This window comes from Tursiops truncatus, chromosome 8, assembly GCF_011762595.2.
Source record: "Tursiops truncatus isolate mTurTru1 chromosome 8, mTurTru1.mat.Y, whole genome shotgun sequence".
Taxonomy (NCBI): Eukaryota; Metazoa; Chordata; class Mammalia; order Artiodactyla; family Delphinidae; genus Tursiops; species Tursiops truncatus.
Window position 1 is genome coordinate 102,294,207 of NC_047041.1, and position 19,824 is coordinate 102,314,030.

General features: G+C 58.7%; 2 protein-coding genes across 3 annotated transcripts; one reads left to right on the plus strand and one right to left on the minus strand.

Annotated features, from left to right (window-relative positions):
* The first annotated feature begins 478 nt into the window (after positions 1-478).
* Positions 479-13,381, plus strand: ACTN3 (actinin alpha 3). Of its 2 annotated transcripts, XM_033861150.2 has the most exons (21): positions 484-712; positions 4,154-4,268; positions 4,446-4,565; positions 4,868-4,954; positions 5,036-5,123; positions 5,601-5,679; positions 5,769-5,850; positions 6,596-6,681; positions 7,001-7,093; positions 7,535-7,765; positions 7,891-8,038; positions 9,053-9,203; positions 9,767-9,875; positions 9,972-10,112; positions 10,372-10,554; positions 11,235-11,369; positions 11,465-11,644; positions 12,069-12,215; positions 12,312-12,377; positions 12,853-13,011; positions 13,094-13,381. In XM_033861150.2, exons 1-21 carry the CDS (start codon positions 563-565, stop codon positions 13,250-13,252), a joined length of 2,709 nt encoding a protein of 902 aa, XP_033717041.1. In that variant the 5' UTR covers positions 484-562; the 3' UTR covers positions 13,253-13,381. The 2 variants fall into 2 exon arrangements, with proteins under 2 accessions (XP_033717040.1, XP_033717041.1); XM_033861149.2 differs by having other exon boundaries at positions 479-712; positions 12,069-12,377.
* Positions 13,382-13,529: 148 nt separating this feature from the next.
* On the minus strand, positions 13,530-18,611 carry CTSF (cathepsin F). Its single transcript, XM_033861161.2, is given in 14 exon segments — positions 13,530-14,072; positions 14,152-14,210; positions 14,622-14,712; positions 14,803-14,867; positions 14,955-15,074; positions 15,896-15,976; positions 16,057-16,153; positions 16,242-16,387; positions 16,491-16,604; positions 17,172-17,247; positions 17,374-17,517; positions 17,519-17,614; positions 17,931-18,029; positions 18,292-18,611. Coding segments are annotated over 14 exon segments (1,476 nt in total). The 5' UTR covers positions 18,505-18,611; the 3' UTR covers positions 13,530-13,997.
* Between the last annotated feature and the right edge of the window lie 1,213 nt (positions 18,612-19,824).

Consider the following 19,824-nt stretch of genomic DNA (forward strand, 5'->3'; position numbering starts at 1 on the left):
GTCGCCCCGATATTAATAGCCCTGTTTCGGCCCATCCAGCTGGCTTGGAGCCCCTCCCCATGCTCTAGTGTCTCCCTTCATCACCCCAGAAAACATTCAAAACAGCTCGGCGCCTCGGTGTTTCTGACTGTGAAATGGGAATAGTGCTCCCTGTTTCCCACCAGCGCGACGCAGGAAAAGGGTCATGAGGCCCAAAAGGTAGCTTCTAGAGCAGTCTGCAGCCAGACTATTATCGTCATCTTCGTTGTACATGTGAGGAAACAGACTCAGAGAGGCCCCGTGGCTTTCGCAAGAGTCACACAGCGCCCAAGCTGCGGAGCCGGAACGCGAACCCCGGATCTCCGTCACGGGGTACATCCCAGTGCCCCCAAATTCTGCAGTCTCCTAGCCTCAGGACAACCTGCTGCCTGGTCCCGACCCGAGTGGCCTCGCCCCCATCCGGCCCCTCCCTTCTCTCCCATATTTAGCAGGAATCCGATCCGGGGCTGGGCCGGGTGCTACTTAACGCGGCCCCCGTGTTCTGGAGCGCGCCGAACGGAGCGGAGCCAGGAGCCCGAGCGAGATGATGATGGTTATGCAGCCCGAGGGTCTGGGGACCGGGGAGGGGCCCTTCGCGGGCGGCGGCGGCAGGGGCGGCGAGTACATGGAACAGGAGGAGGACTGGGACCGCGACCTGCTGCTGGACCCGGCCTGGGAGAAGCAGCAGCGGAAAGTGAGTGCTAGCCCATTTCCTGATGGCAAAACTGAGGCCTAAGAAGCCAGACGGTTTGTCCTTGGCATCTCAGCAGATCAGGGGCAGAGCCTGTCTTAACCCTCAGTGCCACTTCCTCGCCCAGCCTCTGACCATCAGTCCTCTGCTGTCCCCCAGGGCCCGAAGAGAGGGCTGGAGACCCTCACGAGGGGTTTAGGAGGACAAGAAGAGTTTCAGGGGTCCCCACCCCACAGGGTTCATTCCCCTGGGCCCACTGCTCCACTTCTGCTAAGGAATATGGTTTGGGCAAAGCCCGGGAGATCCAAGTTCAGGGTGTGGGTGGGGTTGGGAAGAATGATCTTTGTCTCCACAGCCCCACTCTCTAGTGAAATATTCCCAGACCCCACCTGCGGACTTGCAGCCAGGCAGCTAGAGGACTTGGGAGTGTGGGGAAGGGGTAACCGTCGCAGACCCCTTCCCCACCCTCTCTATGTTCTCTCCAGCATGGTGTCCGTGGTCACTCTATCCCAACTGTTAAATGAGGAAACTGGGGCTGAGGTAGGAGCCAAATCACATGCTGTCAGAAAACAGGACGCCCCGCAACCTGAGGGGTTTTGCCCGTTGCTTGCCCCACCCCCATTCTTTCCCAAGATACCCCTCCTTACCCCAGGGGCCCTAAATCTGCTGAAAAGGCCACAAGGTCGGGGAGGAGGGGAGCCCTGGGTTCCCTTTCAGGTAGGTAACCTGACTCTCTGGCCAGATAGACACTTCGTGCTGAGGCAGCACCTTGGAGAGCTGAGAGGGGCACATGGGCAGCTGCTGCCCAGGCCCAGCCTTGTAAGGCACTCGGGCCTCCCCTCCCCGATCTATTTTCACTCGCAGACTTTCCCAAGTGGAGGGGGCAGGACACCTGGGGACCCAAAAGAGAAAATGATCCAGGCTGGAGTGAGGAAACTTTGGGGAGTGTGGCAGGACAGCGGTAGGAGTGTACCACGAGGTCATTAGACCCTGCTCAGCACTTGCCAACAGTGTATGAGTCCAGGAAAGGGCAGGGGAACAGGGGTGTTTGGTGGAATTTGCAGGATCTGAGAATCCCAGAATTTAGAATCAGAGCATTTCCTCTGGGTTAGTTGATAGGAGATGACCCCAGGGGCTGGGAGGCTCAGCTGACTCGGCTAGGGTGCCCGGGGTGACACGCCTCCCCCCAGGCTCCTCCTGCACCTGTCTCCAAGCAGGGCTGTGGTCCTTGGGTCCAGCAATCTCCCAGTGATGTCATCCCTGCCCCTGGCTCCAGCTGCCATCTGCTCTGCAACAACTCCTATCCCCCCCACCCACCCACCCAGGCCTCTCCCAGATCCAGGTCCACATGCCCCTCATAAGATACAGGCTAGTCTGTAACTTGCTTTCATCACTTAAAATATCAGGAGCATCCTTCCAACCCAACTTACAGCCACCCACCTCACTGACTCATTCAATGATTGCACAGAGTAGACGCTCTGTAAATTCATCAGCACCCCCTGGAGCTGGACATTCCGGTTGTTTCTCATCTAACATTGTTTATTACAATGTAATGAACATCTCTGTGCTCAGCTTTGGTCCCACCCCCATGCCTACTTCTCCTCCATGTCTTGAAGCCCTCCTGCCTCCCCCACCTGATAACCGAGTCCTCTTCATTCAACCTCATTGCAAACATTCATTCATCGTTTCTTAGGGAGGTCCTAGTATGTGCCAGCCACTGTTTTAGGTGCCAGCAGTTCAGCAGGGGACAAAATTAAAGACACCGCCTCAGGGAGCTTATATTCTAGCAAGGACAAATGTTTTCATCTCATCCACTTGATCCTGCCCTGTCCCACTCACTGACACCTTTCCTCCCTCACCCTGGTCTCAGTCGGCACCTCCTCACTTCTCCCTTCTGCTCTGCGAAGCCATTTGTCTCCCCTCTGCAACCAGAATGAACTTTCTAAAACACAGTGCTGCCCCTCCCTGTCCTGTGCCTGAAAGCTTCCCTTGTTGCCCTCAAGATCAAGTTCAGACTCCCTGGCTTAGCACTCAAGATCGTGCGTGACCTGGCCTCTGCCGCCCCTCCGGCCTGCCTCTCACCACGTATACCCCAACACCCCCAGAGCAGTGCCCAGATAGCTGTAGCTCCGCAAACCTAGTAACTGTTTCTCATCGCCAAGCACTTGCCCGTGTGGCTGCCCCTGCCTGGAATGCCCTTGCCTGCCCTTCCCTGCCTGAGTAACTCCTGCTCTTCCATCACAGTTCTGATCAATTATTAACCTTCCCCAAGAGGTCCCCCACTTGATATGAAGAACTCCTCCCCTAGTCTCCCCAATACTAGTCTCTCCCAGCACTTCTCAGACCAACAGGACTCTTTGACTGACTGTGAGTTCCTTTACGGCAAGGAGCAAATCTCATTAAAAGTCATGTTTGTCAAATGAAAAATGCCCCTTCCTCCACCACGGAGGCCTCACCCAGTCCTGCCTTTCCTCCTGCCCTATCTCGACCCAGCACCCACTTACACAGCGGAGGGAAAGAATTCCAAATGATTTCCAGGGCCACCTCCCGGGAGTATCTGCTTTGCGGTGGCGGCGGGATGCTCTCAATTCCAGAATCCTGCAAGGTCAGGGGAAGAAGGACCTGAGACATCACTGAGTCTGAACCCTTAATTGTGCAAATGGAGAGACTGAGCCCAAGAGAGGTCAAGGGGCACATCCCAGGTCACAGAGAGTGAGTAGCTCAGCTGGGATTGGAGCCCAAGTATGGATTCCACCAAGGACTGCTGATGGCAGAATCCAGGGCCTCGAGGCTTGGTAGGTTGGTAGAAACTTGTGCACTAGGTCACTGCCATCCCCCAAAGACACGCAGCCGTATACCACCCCTCCCATCTCAGACAGAGGCTGAGGCGGCAGCACACGAGGGAGGGCAGTCTCCTCCAGAAACTGGGTCAGGCTGGGCCTGAGTGTCCAGCTGAGCCTCTACAGCCTGCAGAAAGCTCTTGCAGCCTCATGGTCTGCTTGAAGGCCAGTTCACAGCAGCCTTAAGGGATCGGTGAGCCTGAGATAATAAAAACACGGGTGCACAGTCCCTCAGAGCCATCTGTGCTTCTCAGAATTTTTCAGATTTGAAGCAGTATCACCTGCACTGACTCTTGTGCCTCAGAGAGCCCCACACTTTGGCGTGTCTGCTTTACAGGTTTCTAATTCCCCCTTCAGTGCTTGTTGTGCCGGCAGTGAGGCACCCCAAGTCCAAACTGGGACCTGAATGGGCCCCAGACCCCATTTCTCCTTTTCCAGGAGAATTAAATCTCAGAGAGGGAAAGGGGCTGGCCCCAGATGCACAGCAAGTCAGTGGCTGAGCCGGTACTTGAATCCAGGGCCTTGGGCTCTGAGATCTGCCTTGACAGAGGAGCCAGGGCGCTGTCCTTAGCACTAGGGTCTGAGCACTGTCCTCTGCCCCCAGACCTTCACTGCCTGGTGCAACTCACACCTGCGCAAGGCTGGCACCCAGATCGAGAACATCGAGGAGGATTTCCGCAATGGCCTCAAACTCATGTTGCTCCTGGAGGTCATTTCAGGTGAGGGGTGCAAACAGTGCACAGGGACCCCAGGACACAGGGGAAAACCCAGAGAGCTGGGGGAGTAGTGGCATCAGAGTGCTGGAGGGGGATTGCTGAGGGAGGGGGAAGTTTGAGGACCATGTCTTCAGCTTCCTCTCATGACCTTTGACCCTTGACCTCTCCCCTCACACCCAGGAGAGAGGCTGCCCAGGCCAGACAAAGGCAAGATGCGCTTCCACAAGATCGCCAATGTCAACAAGGCCCTGGACTTCATTGCCAGCAAGGGGGTGAAGCTGGTGTCCATCGGTGCCGAAGGTGAGGCGGTGGCAGGAGGAGGCCTGGGCAGGGGCTGGGGGTGCGGTCCCTCATCTCAACAATGGGGATAACCGTCCGTGCCTCGCAGGAGGGACTGTCCGGAGCGAAGGTACCCAAAGTGCCAGCGCAGGACCTGGCGCCCAGCAGGTGTTCAGTGAATCATTTTGAAGGAAAATGATCGAGCACCTACCTACTAGGTGCCGGCCCTGGGATGGGGACAAGGGCCAGAGGGCGGAGCAGGGGGAGGGCAGCCAAGGCCTCAAGTGCCAGGTGGAGTGTGTCTCCACCCCCCCACCCTGCAGAGATTGTCGACGGGAACCTGAAGATGACCCTGGGCATGATCTGGACCATCATCCTTCGCTTCGCCATCCAGGACATCTCCGTGGAAGGTGAGCGGCAAGGAGGCAGGTAGGGTGAGAGGGCGGGCCCAAAGCCCTCCCCAACCAACACTCACCCCCGTCCCCGCCCAGAAACCTCGGCCAAGGAGGGCTTGCTCCTGTGGTGTCAGCGGAAGACAGCGCCATACCGCAACGTCAATGTGCAGAACTTCCATACCAGGTCCGTCTGCCCATCAGCGTGTGGGGCCTCAGCCGGGCTCTGGGCCCTGGCATAAGCCACAGGGCAGGAGAGGTCACAGCCAACTTCCTGCAACAGTGTCTGAAAAATAGGAGGACTCGGTCAATGTTGAATCGAATCCAGGAGGGCAAGGGGGAAATTCCTGGAGGAGGGAGCACAGGAGACATCGCGGGAAGGGTGTTCCAGCCAGAGGGAACCTTGTGAGCAAAGACCTGGAGACCAAAAACATCTAGAAATTGGTGTAGCTTAAGCACAAGGATGTGAAGGAACCATGATGAGCTTGGAGGAAACGGTCCCAGGTTGGCAATCAAGGGCCTTAAATGCCAAGCCAAGGAGTTTGGACTTTACTCCATTTTACAGATGAGGCCGTTCTGATAGGGGTGCTCCTGGGACGAGGGTAGGACAGGGCTGCAGCTTGAACCCAGGCCTGACGCCCACACCCCCGTTCTCTCTGTGCAGCTGGAAGGATGGCCTGGCCCTCTGTGCTCTCATCCACCGGCACCGCCCCGACCTCATTGACTACGCCAAACTGCGCAAGGTAGGCCTCCGCCACCCGCAGCCCCGACTCCCCAGTCTCTGCCCTCAGCTGACCTTTCACCTCTCCCCCCCACCCCGCACACCATCTAGGATGACCCCATCGGCAACCTGAACACTGCCTTCGAGGTGGCAGAGAAGTACCTGGACATCCCCAAGATGTTGGATGCAGAAGGTGAGAGTAAGCCTCGCCTGGGTGAGGACTCCCCTTACGCACCAGTCGGCACGGTCCTACCTCCACACCTTTGTCCCTGCTCCTCCCTCCTCCTGCAATGCTCTGCCCTCACCCTGCTCCCTGGGCAGAATCCTCCCTGCCAACAGGCCCCCTTCTCCAGGAGCCCGTGTCCGGTCCCCATCCCTCTCCACCCAGTGGAACCAGGCTCTGCCGCCTCTGCCTCATGTAATGGCTCCATCTTCTACCCCATATCCCAGTAACCTGGGTCACCTGGCGGCATGACGGTCACCCATCCTGGGAGCTGCTCTCCGGTGGGTCCTGCCTCTTGTCCCTGGGCCCGTAAAGGCGTTAGTCAGTTGAACCAGCAAACATTTTCTTTGCACCTACTGTGCCTGGTACCCTGGATGTGAACTTAGGAGAAAGACAGACAGGCAGACAGACCAAGGTATGGGATGGTTAGAGACACCAGGCAGTGCGGACTGGCGCCTCATCAGGGCTACAGTGTCTGCTCACTCACCCACACCCTCATGCTCTCCTCACCCCACAGCGGGGGAGGTTGCTAGGCCCTGGGGTGGTCCGAGAGGACTCCAGGGAAGAGCTGGGTTTGGAGCACCAGGCAGCTGGTGGCCATGACTAGATGTCTGTGCACCCTACCGTCCCGAGGGAACTCTCTGCCTGGGTGGGGACAGGAGCCCACTCCCCACCCCTGGCTTCGGCCAGTCGACACCTCGCTGCCATCCCGCAGACATCGTGAACACCCCAAAGCCCGATGAGAAGGCCGTCATGACCTACGTTTCCTGCTTCTACCACGCCTTCGCGGGGGCGGAGCAGGTAGGGGCTCAGCTGCTGCTGCCTGGGCTGGGCGTGTGGGCCCAGGGGCCCAAGCTTGGCGGCATCTCCACGTTTGGAGGTGCCAGGCCCCATGTGGGTGGGAGGGCCACTGTCCCAGCCGCACATACTCGATCCTTGGGGGAGCTCAGGCGCAGAGGCTTCTGGCCTGGGAGCCCATCCTTACCCTACAAGATGTGCCCCCTCATCCTCTCCTCTGTTGCATGGGCCCAGGTTTGAAGGGTTTACAGAGGGAGGCTGGGTCGGGGGTGTCTGTGGCAGCTTGCTCTAACGCCAGCCCTTCCGCCCACTCCCACCACAGGCAGAGACAGCCGCCAACAGGATCTGCAAGGTGCTGGCCGTGAACCAGGAGAACGAGAAGCTGATGGAGGAGTACGAGAAGCTGGCCAGTGAGGTGAGGCTGGGGCTGAGAGGACCTCCCCCTCTCCCCTACCTGTGCTCTCCCAACCCAGCTGAGCCCTGGACTGGACCTGCAGAGCCTACCTCTCCTCAGAGTAGCCGTGGCCTCTCCCAGCCTCCTCCTGCCATCTCTACCCACCCCCGGCCCCCTTCCGCCCACCCAGGCTCCTGTCATCCACTCATCATCCATCCAGTTACTCGTTCATTTCTCCATTCACTCATCTTTAGGCAGTCTCCTGGCCCTTTGTGCTTTGCCGACCTACACTGGTCCCTGGACTCAGAAGTTAACCGTCCTGCTCCTGCCCTGACGAGCGGGGACCCCCACTCTGCTTGAGGCCCGGCCTTCAGGCCACAGCTTGGGTGTGGGTGGAGAGGGGTGGGCGAGGTGAGCAGGCCCACTCAGCGCTCTCTGCTCTGCCCCTGCCTGGCCCTGCAGCTGCTGGAATGGATCCGCCGCACCGTGCCGTGGCTGGAGAACCGCACGGGCGAGCCCAGCAAGAACACCATGCAGCGCAAGCTGGAGGACTTCCGGGACTACCGGCGCCTGCACAAGCCGCCCCGCGTGCAGGAGAAGTGCCAGCTGGAGATCAACTTCAACACATTGCAAACCAAGCTGCGGCTGAGCCACCGGCCCGCCTTCATGCCATCTGAGGGCAAGCTGGTCTCGGTGAGCCAGGCCAGGGGAGGTGGTGACCCCGGCCCTGCCCACATCCTCCGGGTGACCTTGGACTCTCTGTCCCCGTCTGTATAACGGGTGAACTGTGATGGCGGGCACCTCTGCCTGCCCCATAGGACATAGCCAACGCATGGCGGGGGCTGGAGCAAGCGGAGAAGGGCTATGAGGACTGGCTGCTCTCGGAGATCCGGCGCCTGGAGCGGCTGCAGCACCTGGCAGAGAAGTTCCAGCAGAAGGCCTCCCTGCATGAAGCCTGGACCCGGGGTAGGTACCTCTGGGGCCTGATTCTGTCCTGGTGTTCTGCAAGGAAGCTGGAGATCTGTTTTCTAGTCCCACCCTGACTTGCTGTGCAGTCAAGTCACTGCCCCTTTTGGGGCCACAGTTTCTTTATCTGTAAACTCAGGCCCCTAACTTTCTCCTGGCTCTGGTCTTCTGTAGGTCTGCTCTGATTAATTTGTCATTTAGTACTTTATTTGTGTATGTGGCAGGTGTCCAAAGGTGAGTCCCCCCACTAACATCACTTACATTATACCCAAAGTATACTGATGCCAAAATATTGCATGAATCAAATATATCACTGGGTGCAAACATTCTCTCTGTATTCTATCAAGGATTTTAATCCTATAACTGAATGAGTCCTGCTGAAAAAAATAATGAACGCTAATAATGGATTATGGACATATTGGATAGCAGTGGTTTGACAGAATAATTCCTTAAATATATGGCCATTTATGTGATCCTGACAGGTCTTTGAACTTCTAAACCTCAGTTACCTTCTCTGCAAAATGCAGAGGCACTCAATAAATGGTTGCTGCTGCAATTACTGTGACTGTGGTCTTATCTGCATAATTATGGTAACTGTCATTCTCAAAGCACTTTTACATTCATTATTCATTCATCTAACAAATATTCATAGAGGGTCTACCAAGTGCCGGGCACTGGGTAAGCAAAGGAAAATGGATCAAGGGCTCACTGGGTTCACAGAGTCATTGGAAAGCACTTTGCGATCGAATAATACCAAAAGTGTACCAAGGGCCACCCCAAATCGTGCAGGGTCAAGGGACCCTGACATCACTCACAGGCCATGCCCTGGAACAGGAGCTTCACTTAACTTTATCATACTAGTGTCTCAGAGCAAACCCCGAGGGTAGGCTGGGCAGGTGTGATCACCTACATTTCACAGATGAGGACCCTCCATGGTCACACAGCCCGGCTTGGACCCCCTGCTCCTGTCGCAGCTGCTGCTTGGTGACCTGAGCCGGGCCTCTCTCCGAGCAGGGAAGGAGGAGATGCTGAGCCAGCGGGACTATGAGTCGGCTTCGCTGCAGGAGGTGCGGGCGCTGCTGCGGCGCCACGAGGCCTTTGAGAGCGACCTGGCGGCGCACCAGGACCGCGTGGAGCACGTCGCTGCGCTGGCCCAGGAGCTCAAGTAGGCGCGGATTGCTGCGGGGCAGCCCGGGGTGACCACGCCCCTACCTGGCCCCACCCCCTCTCCCCGCTCCCATAGCCCTCCAGACCTTTTGCTTTCCCTGGTTTGGTAACCCTGCCTTGGCACCCATGTCCTTCCCCGTCACCACTTACTCTGCCCTCCTCCTGTAACCCTCTCCCCGTCTCCGGAGCTCGCTCTGCTACCCACGTTCTTCCCACACTGGCGCTCGACCTGCCCCCAAACCTGGCGGCTCCCTTCAGCTTCAGGCAGGCCCAATCCTCACCAGCAGCCTGGGCCTTGTGCCACCTCTTAGAAACCGGCCCCCGAAACTCCAGGCCCTGCCCCTCCACCCAAGCTCCTCCAGGGACTGGAGCTGAGGACTCCCTTCTCCCGGGAATGCGCTGGGAAGTCCCTGCGCTAGGAAAGCCCCGCTTTGCCCCCACCTCCCCTGGCTCCCTTATGCCTTCACCACCACTATGCCCAGGTTCCAGCCCCTGGAGGGCAGTCAGGAAGAAATCTGGGCTGGAGTCTGGCCCCAAAGTTGCCCCCCTTCCCGCCCCCAGTGAGCTAGACTACCACGAGGCGGCCTCGGTGAACAGCCGCTGCCAGGCCATCTGCGACCAGTGGGACAACCTGGGCACGTTGACCCAGAAGAGGCGGGATGCGCTAGAGGTGAGGCTGGGGGCCAGGGAGGTGGAGGCTGGACACTGGAGGAGGTGAGAGGGCCTGCTGGGCAGGCTGCTGACTGGCCATCCCTGTGGCCCCTAGCGGATGGAGAAGCTCCTAGAGACCATCGACCAGCTGCAGCTGGAGTTTGCCAGGCGGGTAGCACCCTTCAACAACTGGCTGGATGGCGCTGTGGAGGACCTGCAGGACGTGTGGCTGGTGCACTCGGTGGAGGAGACCCAGGTGGGCGCAGGGGTTCCAGGTGTGGGGTGGTTGGAGGGGATGACAGGGAAGCGGCCTGTTTCTGTCAGCCACCCCTTTGGGCTCCTGGGAAATGGGGGGCCAGAGAAAAACACCAGTTCCCGAGTGCTGGGAGACGGAAGGCCTGGGTTCTCCTGCCAGTGCTGCCCTGGCCCCACTGGATGGCCCGGAGCACGCTGCTGCCCTTTGTTGCTGCGGGAAGTGGGGGCGCTGGTTGATGCTTCCTGCCTGCCCTCCCCAGAGCCTGGTGACAGCACACGAGCAGTTCAAAGCAACATTGCCCGAGGCCGACCGAGAGAGGGGAGCCATCCTGGGCATCCAGGGTGAGATCCAGAAGATCTGCCAAACATATGGGCTGCGGCCCAGCTCTGCCAACCCCTACATCGCCCTCAGCCCGCAGGACATCAACACCAAGTGGGACACGGTCAGTGCCGCCTGTGGCCTTTCCCTGCCTCCCCCCGCTCAGATGCATTCTAACCACCCTGATCTGTAAAATGGCCGTAACAGCAGCATTTTCGTGTGAGGTGTGATTTTTTCTTTCTTTTTTTTTGGCTGTGGTAGGTCTTCGTTGCTGCACGTGGGCTTTCTCTAGTTGCAGCGAGCAGGGGCTGCTCTTCGTTGTGGTGCACAGGCTTCTCATTGAGGCGGCTTCTCTTGTTGTGGAGCGCGGGCTCTAGGCACGCGGGCTTCAGTAGTTGTGGCACATGGGCTCTAGAGCGCAGGCTCAGTAGCTGTGGTGCACATGGGCTTAGTTGCTCCGCGGCATGTGTGATCTTCCCGGACCAGGGCTCGAACCCGTGTCCCTTGCATCGGCAGGCGGATTCTTAACCACTACGCCACCAGGGAAGCCCCTGGCAGGCCTGATTGAAGCAGACTTAGATCTGGTGTGTGGACATCCTTTATAAAACAATCTAAGTTCATTAAGAATGATGTCATGGGCCCCATTTTGCAGACAAGGAAACGAGCCTAGAGAGGCTGAGTGCTCAGAGCTTGGCCCCCAGAGAGCCCTGAGGCCTTGGCTCAGAGCAGCGGGAGCAGTGTGAGGGGCTGGAGCCCATCTCCCACTCCCAGAGCTGCCCCTGGCACAACCAGCCTCCCTCCCAGGTCCGAAAGCTGGTACCCAGCCGTGACCAGACGCTGCAGGAGGAGCTGACAAGGCAACAGGTGAACGAGAGGCTCCGGCGGCAGTTTGCAGCCCAGGCCAATGCCGTTGGGCCCTGGATCCAGGGGAAGGTGGAGGTAAGGCTGGGATCATGGAGCCAGCCCGGGAGAGTAGGGCCAAGGCTGGGCCACTGGGAGCTGGGAGCCCTCATTCTGCCCGGCACCCCCTGCAGGAAGTGGGGCGCCTGGCAGCGGGAATGGCCGGCTCTCTGGAGGAGCAGATGGCGGGGCTGCGGCAGCAGGAGCAGAACATCATCAACTACAAGAGCAACATCGACCAACTGGAGGGTGACCACCAGCTGCTGCAGGAGAACCTGGTGTTCGACAATAAGCACACCGTCTACAGCATGGAGGTGGGATCATACCCGCTCAGGACAGAAGGGAGGCGGCACTGGCTGGGGAAGCCTGGGGCGGCCACAGCTGGACACAGCACATCTGCCCCAGGGGTTCCCCAGTTCAGCGTGGCCAGGTCCCCCAAAGTACTTGTGGGGATACTGAGACCCAGTGAGTGAAAGTGACCTGGCCAGTCACAGAGCAGTCTAAACCCAGGCCTGGATTGGCCATGGCTGGTTGATCAATACATAATACATAATAAATCATCAAACTTTAAGGCAGGAAGGGCCACTGGACGTCACTCTGTGGAACCTCCAGATGGGGACAGAGGCCCAGCAAGGGGGAGGACTTGCCCAGGGTCAATACAGTGAATTGGGGGTGGAGCCAGACCTAGTGGACAGGCACTGGCCACCCACTGACCCAGCCTGTTTTCTGCTTTCCCAGCACATCCGTGTGGGCTGGGAGCAGCTGCTCACCTCCATTGCCCGCACCATCAACGAGGTGGAGAACCAGATACTGACCCGAGATGCCAAGGGCCTGAGCCAGGAGCAGCTCAACGAGTTCCGGGCATCCTTCAACCACTTTGACCGGGTCAGCAGGGGCTTAGCCCTGTGCGGTGGTGGACTTAGGGGCAGCGGGGGGGGCGGGTGTTGGGGACTGAGCCTGACATCTGCTCCCTCACTACAGAAGCGGAATGGCATGATGGAGCCCGACGACTTCCGGGCCTGCCTCATCTCCATGGGCTACGACCTGGTGAGTGTCCCCCAGCCGCGTCCCAGCCGTCCCACCTGTGCCTGTGTCCCTCCCACCTCACACACGACCTCATTTCCTCCTCACCCACCCGCTGGGGCTGGGGAGAATTACCCCATTTCACACAGGGGCTACCAAAGGCTCAGAGAGGTAAATTAACTTGCCCAAAGACACTAGATTTGGACCTTGTTCTGTGTGACTCCAAAGCCTGAGCTTGCAACGTTTCTACATCACAGAAACAGCACTACAGAGGCCCAGGAAAAGGTCAGGACCGACGGGCAGCAGGAAGCACTGCCGCGGGCAGGAAGCAGAGCACAGCCTAGCAGAAAGGATTTCCCAGACCTAGAGCTAAGGCTGCAGCGGATGGTCTATGGAGAAAGGGGGCACCTTGTCACTGGAGCTGTCAGGCCAGGGGGACACTGGGAGCCCTCCTGGCTTAAGCACCCCCGGGCACGGTGCCCGGCCTCTAACCCTGCAGGGGGAAGTGGAGTTTGCTCGAATCATGACCATGGTGGACCCCAACGCAGCCGGGGTCGTGACCTTCCAGGCCTTCATCGACTTCATGACCCGAGAGACAGCCGAGACCGACACGGCTGAGCAGGTTGTGGCCTCGTTCAAGATCCTGGCGGGAGACAAGGTGAGTCCCTGGTGGTGCAGGGGGCTGGCGGGCGGGGGCAGGGAACAGGACCTGTGGGCCCTCAATCCCTCTTCTTCCCCAGAACTACATCACACCTGAGGAACTGCGGCAGGAACTCCCAGCTGAGCAGGCCGAGTACTGCATCCGCCGCATGACGCCCTACAAGGGGGCCGGGGCTCCAGCCGGAGCCCTGGACTATGTGGCCTTCTCCAGCGCCCTCTACGGGGAGAGTGACCTCTGACCTCGACCCCTGAGGTTCTCTATGCAAGTCCAGAGAGAGGATGCTTCCTCCGGCTGATCCCATCCATCCCTCGGAGCAAGGGCCCTAGAGAATGACCGGCCAAGTGTTTCTCAATAAAAAGCCATGGTGGGCCCCTCTCCATCTCCTTTTGCTTCCTGAAGCAGAAGCTGGGCCCTCAGGCTTCTGGGCAGGACCAGTTGCCCCACCGTGACCCTCCTCCAGGGGTCCCCACCACCCCTCCTTGCCCTCAGGGTCCGACATTCACACCACACTGGGCTCTAGGACACCTCTTTATTGTGTTAGAAAAGGTTGGTTACAACAGTTTCTCTAGACATGGAAGGCAACACTGTCCCCAGATCCAGGGGGGACCAGAAAATTTATAGCATCAGAGGAAAGCCGGGGCAGGAAGCCTGAGCCTACAGAGGACAAAGCTGGCTTTAAGACCAGAATATTTTCTTCCCCCTGCTCCTTACCCGAGCCCAGGGTTCTTGCCCCAGCTTTGGCTGCCAAGACATCATCCTTCACCCCAAGATCCTCCTAGCTACCACAATTCAACAAAGGTGCAGTTGGGGAACTTCAGGGTGGGAGTAGGGGCTGTGCCCCTAGCCCAGTGGCCTTTGCTCACCCTGAGGTACCTGGTGCCCGTCCCTCAGCCAGCTGTGCCTCCTGGGGAGGGGCCTGGTCATGCAGGTCAGGCAGGGGAAGGGGCTGCTCTGGTCAGCACCAGGCCCGGAGCTGGTATGCCTCAGTCCACCACTGCTGAGCTGGCCATGATGTTCACACCACAGGCCCCGGAGCCACGGTGCAAGTAGTAGTAACCCTGGGAGACAGGGTGGGTTGGTGAGGGCACCGGGGCAGGATGGGGGCTGGAGGGCTGGGGCCAAGCGGGCGAGACTCACCTCCTCGCCCCAGTCAGTGCCCCAGCTGTTCTTGATGGCCCAGAAGGGAGTGGCAGAGCCTGAGGAGCAGTGCAGAGAGCAGGGAGTCAGGGCCTCAAGCACTTTGCACTCTTCAAACATCTGCTGTGGGCCTACTGTGTGACAGGTACTAGGAAAAGAGCAGAAAGCAAGACAGGCCCACCTACCACGCTCCTGGAGACCTGGTACGGCTCTGGGGTTTGGGGAGGACACCCCCCACCCGCCTCTAGCAGGGTATCCATTCATAACACCTCAACCTCCCAGCGCCTTGGCTTTCCCATTCATAGAGAGGATGGATGATCCTGCCTGGCCCATAGACCGAGGCAGAGTTTAGGACAAGGTTCCTTGGTGTTCCCCTGATGCCCCCTCCAGAGGTCCTGAGATGCTGTGGTCCAGCCTCTGCCTGTGACCTGGGGTGGATGGATGGGCAGAGCAGGGTCAGCGGAACTCACGGTTGCCGTAGCCCACGAGCAGCACGGCGTGGTCGATGAGCCAGGGGCTGCAGAGGGGCCGCAGTGGGTGGGAGATCCCATGGCGGTAGAACTGAGGGGGAGAAGACGAGTAGGGGGCCAGCTCTGAGAAGTGGGGGAAGAGTCAGCAAGAACCGGAGCAGCAGTGAGGCTGGGGTCCTACCTGCATGCCAAAGGCATTGATGGCAACGGAGATGGGGCCCTTCTTGGCCAGCCAGGCCGCCAGCTCTAAGACAGAGGAGGGGCAGTGTCAGGGGCACCCAGGCCCCAGCCCCACCTGGCCTGTCCTCACCCCCGCACCCCTCCCTCACTCACTCAGCTCATTCTGGCTCAGCTCCACTGAGTCATTGATGTAGACCTTGGCCTTGTCTGCAGAGAAGCTGCAGGCCTGCAAGTGGCCGTGGTAGCTGTAGTCGTCCTCTGTCTCCAGCCCTCCTGGGGAATGGCGGGGGGCAGATTGGGGGTTAGAGAAAACGTGGGCCCCAGTTCATAACACTCATCTGCTCCCAGCCAGGGGCTGTGCTAAGCCCCTCCTCCACAAGGCCTCATGTTCTCTATCCACCCCCAGCTATAGGCCATCCTCTCTGAGGGAGGCCTCATTCTAGAGGTGACACAACTGAGGCCCAGAGGGATGGGGGAGCCCCCAGTGAGAAATGTGGCAGAGATGGAATCCAGCTCCCAGCTTCTGACTCCTCACTCATCCCAGCATTCCTGGGACTCCTGACCTTGGCTTGCTTATCCGGCCCTGACAGTTTGCTCCCAATCTGGCCCAGACCCCTGCCAGACTCCCTCACCAATCTTGGTACAGCCACCTCAATCCCTCAGCCCTTATTTTCCTGCCACTGCGACCCACTGCTCAACTGAATTGCCAATTTAGGACAATGCCTCCCTCTCAGGGGTGAGGTGTGCTGCTCCCTGGTTTAGCAGCATTATAGAAATACAGACCGCCAAGCAATACCGAGAATACTGAAAATACCGAGACCCCCTGCTGTGCACCAGGAACTTTACATGTATTTCCTCACTTGACACTTAAGACGATCCTACAAAGTGGGCATGAGGAGCCCCATTTCCCAGGTGAGACAACTGAGGCTCTGAAAGAGCTGACCTGCCCAAGGTCTTCAGCCGGTAAGGGTCAGCAATAAGACTCGAACCCAGTTCAGGTGACTGCCACGCTCATGCCTCTCCCCTCCCAAAGTGACTTCCTGTGGAGGGAGCTGGGGCTCCTGCTGCCCCTCCTGAAGCCCATGAATGCATACCCAGAGTCCTTATGGCTGAGTAGGCGTTGGAGGGCAAGCCACCCAGGCAGGCCTTGTCCACCTTGTCACAGTCCAAGAGCTCTAGGAGACAGAAGCCTGGTCCCGAGGAGCCCTCCGGAGGGGCTGGGCTGGGGACAGGGTGGGCAGAGTGGGATGCTCACCCTGCTCAGAGAGGGAGAGCAGGGACCCCCGTTTTAGGAACCACTGGCCCTCCACGTTGCCTGTGACTGAGAAGGCCCAGCAGGAGCCGCACATGCCCTGCAAGAGACAGGGAGAGTCAGGGCTGGGTCCCTTCCAAACGCCAGTGCAGTCCTCATGTCCCACCCTCACTTCTTGGGGGTCCAACCTGGTCCTTGACTTTGGTGACAGCCCCCTTACTCCTCCAGTCCCACTCAGGTGGAGGAAGGTCAGGGATGGACTGGGCTAGGCGCATCCTCTTGCCAGGCTCCTCTTTTAGGAGGGGATTCAGGTAGATGGTGCGGAACTCCTCCTCTGTGGGCAGGGGATGGGAAAAGAGTATTCTAAGCCAGTCCTGACCAGGGGCCTTGGGAGCAGGCCCTGTCTCTTCCAGGTACCATGACGGCTCTGACCCTACCTGTAAGGTCACTGAACTTGGTGACCCCATACCGAGCTGTGCCACGGTCCAGGGCCTGGATCTTCTGCGCTCGCACCATGTTATTGGCAAAGACGGACATGCGCCACCTGGCTTCTGAGGAACGAGTAGAAGAGAGGCTTGGGCCCCAGGCAGATCATAAAAGGAGAGGTGCTTGGGGATAAGAGGCAGAGGTTTCCCCGGGGAATGGTAAGCTCTGGATCAGGCCTGAAGCTTATTTCAAGAAGGGCAGAACCCTGGGGTGAGTGAGGGTAGGGGGCCAGACCTGCAAGTGACAATGGGGCCAAACCGGGGTGATGACTTCCCAGGTATGAAGGCAGAACCGAAATGGGCTCCAGAGGACATCCTGACACAGGAGGTTGTGGGAAAAGGCCACCATGCCAGGGGTCCTCCAGCAGAGAAAATCTGGCCTTTGCCCCATCCCACTCTACCCAGGATGATGGAGACCTATGGTTTCTGACTAGGAAAATCAGATGGGAGAAGGGGCCAGGTATCTGAGATGGCTGCCAAGTCCTGGGAGGCTGAGCAAGAAGTTGGGGATTTAGGGGCCCTTGAAAGGATGCACTGCCCCTTGTGCCCTTCCCCTCTCCCACACCAAGGTGCCAAGTTGGGGGGAAGGTCCTGATCTGATCGGGACAGGTACAGCCAAGGCTAGGTCCTCACCCTCCGTCGTTTCATATGTCCGGTTATAGGTGGTGACAAAGTCCTTGAAGATTGAAACCATCTTCACAGAAAAGTCCTGGAAAGGCAGAGGGGTCTTTACAAGGCATCCTTCTCAGAAGGACCCGGGAGCCCCAGGCCAGGGTGAGGGGAAGAGAGGGAATATAAGGCAGCAGCCAGTTCCCCAGACAAACAGGCTCCTCACCTGGGGCAGGGGATCCTTGTTCAACAGTGGAAGGAATGAACTGAAAGTCTCATTTTTGTCATCTGGAGGAGAGAGTTGGAACAGAGAAGAATCAGGACTGACCCCTGAGGGAAGTCTGACCTGAGCTATCCCAGCATCCCTGGGCTATCCCAGCACCTGTAATCTTGCTATCCACTGGGCCACAGTCCTGCCTCAGCAGCATGTGTTTCCCCAGCTCATCCAGGACTTCAAAGCTGCATAGCTGGAGGAAGAGGAGGAAGACCGTTGGGGGGCTGGGACAGGAGCAAGGCCTTGGCAAGATGGAGCCGGAGGGTCCCCAAGTGAGGACCACCTCCAAGGCAACCATCCCCATAGGGGAGAGCGAGGCACAGTACGGGAGTAAGCACCCAGACACCCTCCCTTTTACAGCTTCTTGGTCTCTGGCCTTCCAGGCCTGGGGAGTGACTCACGGTGGGGTAGCTGCGGCCTCAGATCCCTCCCTCTGGACTTGACCGATCATCCCAACTACTGCCAGACTCAGTCTGGGGGCAGGGTATCGCAGGAACCCCATCACTCACCAGGGTTTTCTTGGACACACGGAGCTGGCACACCGTGGGGTCGTTGCAAGGCGGCTCCACCAGGGTCGCCTTCAGGGAGTACAGCGACCCCCGGCCCGCCTGGATGGGGGGTGGAGGGGGGCGCCGTGAGGCGGGCACAGCCACTCCCTCCTCAGTCCGGCCTTCGTGGGGCTCACAGCCCCACCGTGCCGTTCCCCTTCCCAATCCGTAGAGGTCCAACGCCCCCATCCCAAGTCAGGCGTACAACGCCCCCGCCCCAAGTCTACCCCAAAGCTCCCAGCCCTCGGACGAGAGTCCCGCTCACCCCGCACCGGGCCCCCACCCACCGCCGCCGCCGCCGCCGCCCCCAGCGCGTCCTCACCCGGCGGACGCGACCGCGCACGACCCTCAGCGCGGCCCGCGTCCTGGCAGCCCGGCCGCGGTTGTACATCTCTAGGGCGAAGCGGGCGGGCTCCAGCAGCTCCGGGGACTCCAGCTCCCAGGCCTGCGCGCCGGCCGCTCGGGGCTCGTTGGGGGCCGGAGCGGCGCCCGGGAGCAGCCCCAAAAGCAACAGCAGCTGCAGCCAGGGCGCCATGGCGAGGGCGAAGCCGGCGTCCCGTCCTCAGGCTCTGACAGACGCGCGACCCAACCGACCGGGCTGAGCAGCCCGCGGTCGGGGGGGTCGGGGGGGTGGGGTGGGTCGGGGGAGCCCTGAGGGTCCCTCCCTCCGTCCCTCCCTCAGCTCCAGGGCGGCGGGGTGCCGGCCAATGGGCGCCGGTTGGGGGCGCCTGCGCGCTCGCTTATTCACGTGAGGCTCATGGGTCGCGCTGGCTGTGCAGGCATCCTGGCGCTAGTCCCGCGCTGACAACGCATCCTTGCACCAGCCGGGTCTGAGGAGGGGTGGCCCCAGCCGCAGCCTTGAAGTAATCTTCTTACGTCTTGGAGCTGCTGTTTGTGTAGCAGGAAGAGCCAGTTCTGACTCCCTGTTGGATCTGTTTCTTTTACTTTAACCTTTGCTTTTCGTTGCTTTTGTTATTATAATCACTGTCTATAGCTGTGAGCATCCTGCCACAGGGAAGCCTGCCCCTCTGCCTGTTAAACTAAAGTGCCTTTGTTCAGCTCACAGAGAGACATTCTGACCTTGTCCATCTGTGAGTGGCTGCACAAAAGAAGAGATTAACACATCCCCTCCTATTTTGCAAGATAAATGGTATTTTTACTTTACTTCCTCACCTCCTCCCCGTCTCTGTTCTATAAAAGAAACTGGCATCCAGACCCCGATAAGATGTTTTTTGGGGGACCCTAGTCCACCATCTTCTCAGTCTGACGGCTTTGTGAATAAAGTCGTATTCCTTGCCTCAACACCTCGTCTCCCGATCTATTGGCCTGTCGTGCGGCGAGCAGGGCGAGCTTGGACTTGGTAACGTTTGGGGAGGAGAAAGGATGCCGGCCTGAGAATAAAAATAACTAGCATTTATTGCATGCTTATTATACATGTTATATGCCATCTCCCTTTAATCTTTGTAGCAATCCTGTGAAGTAGATGTTATTATCCCCGACTTATAATTGAGAAAATACAGGTTTAGGGAGATTAAGTGGCTTGCCAAACAGCTGCTAAGTGAAAGAGCTGGACTTGAACCCAGAGAGTTGGCTTCAGAGCTTGAGTTCACAGCTCCACCAGCTCTTCGAAGCCCCTCTTCTCATCAGCAAAATGGCAGCTAAAATTCCCTGCACTGGTACTGCCTCAGGCAGTCATGGGGATCAAACACAAACATGCAAACAGCGCACAGGGTTGGGACCGTTCTTTTGTTCCACCAAGTATTAACCACTGTGTTCAAGGCCTAGCAAGAAGCAGCATGAACAGATACACTAGGCATAGTGCTGCCTATTCGGAGCTCCCAGTCTAGTGGAGAGA

Excerpts from the sequence above, each read along its gene's own strand:
- ACTN3 (XM_033861149.2), top strand. The coding sequence starts at position 563 with ATGATGATGGTTATGCAGCCCGAGGGTCTGGGGACCGGGGAGGGGCCC. Across the intron at positions 5,680-5,768 it reads ACTACGCCAAACTGCGCAAG|GATGACCCCATCGGCAACCT; the intron begins GTAGGCCTCCGC and ends CACACCATCTAG. Across the intron at positions 9,204-9,766 it reads GCGCTGGCCCAGGAGCTCAA|TGAGCTAGACTACCACGAGG; the intron begins GTAGGCGCGGAT and ends TCCCGCCCCCAG.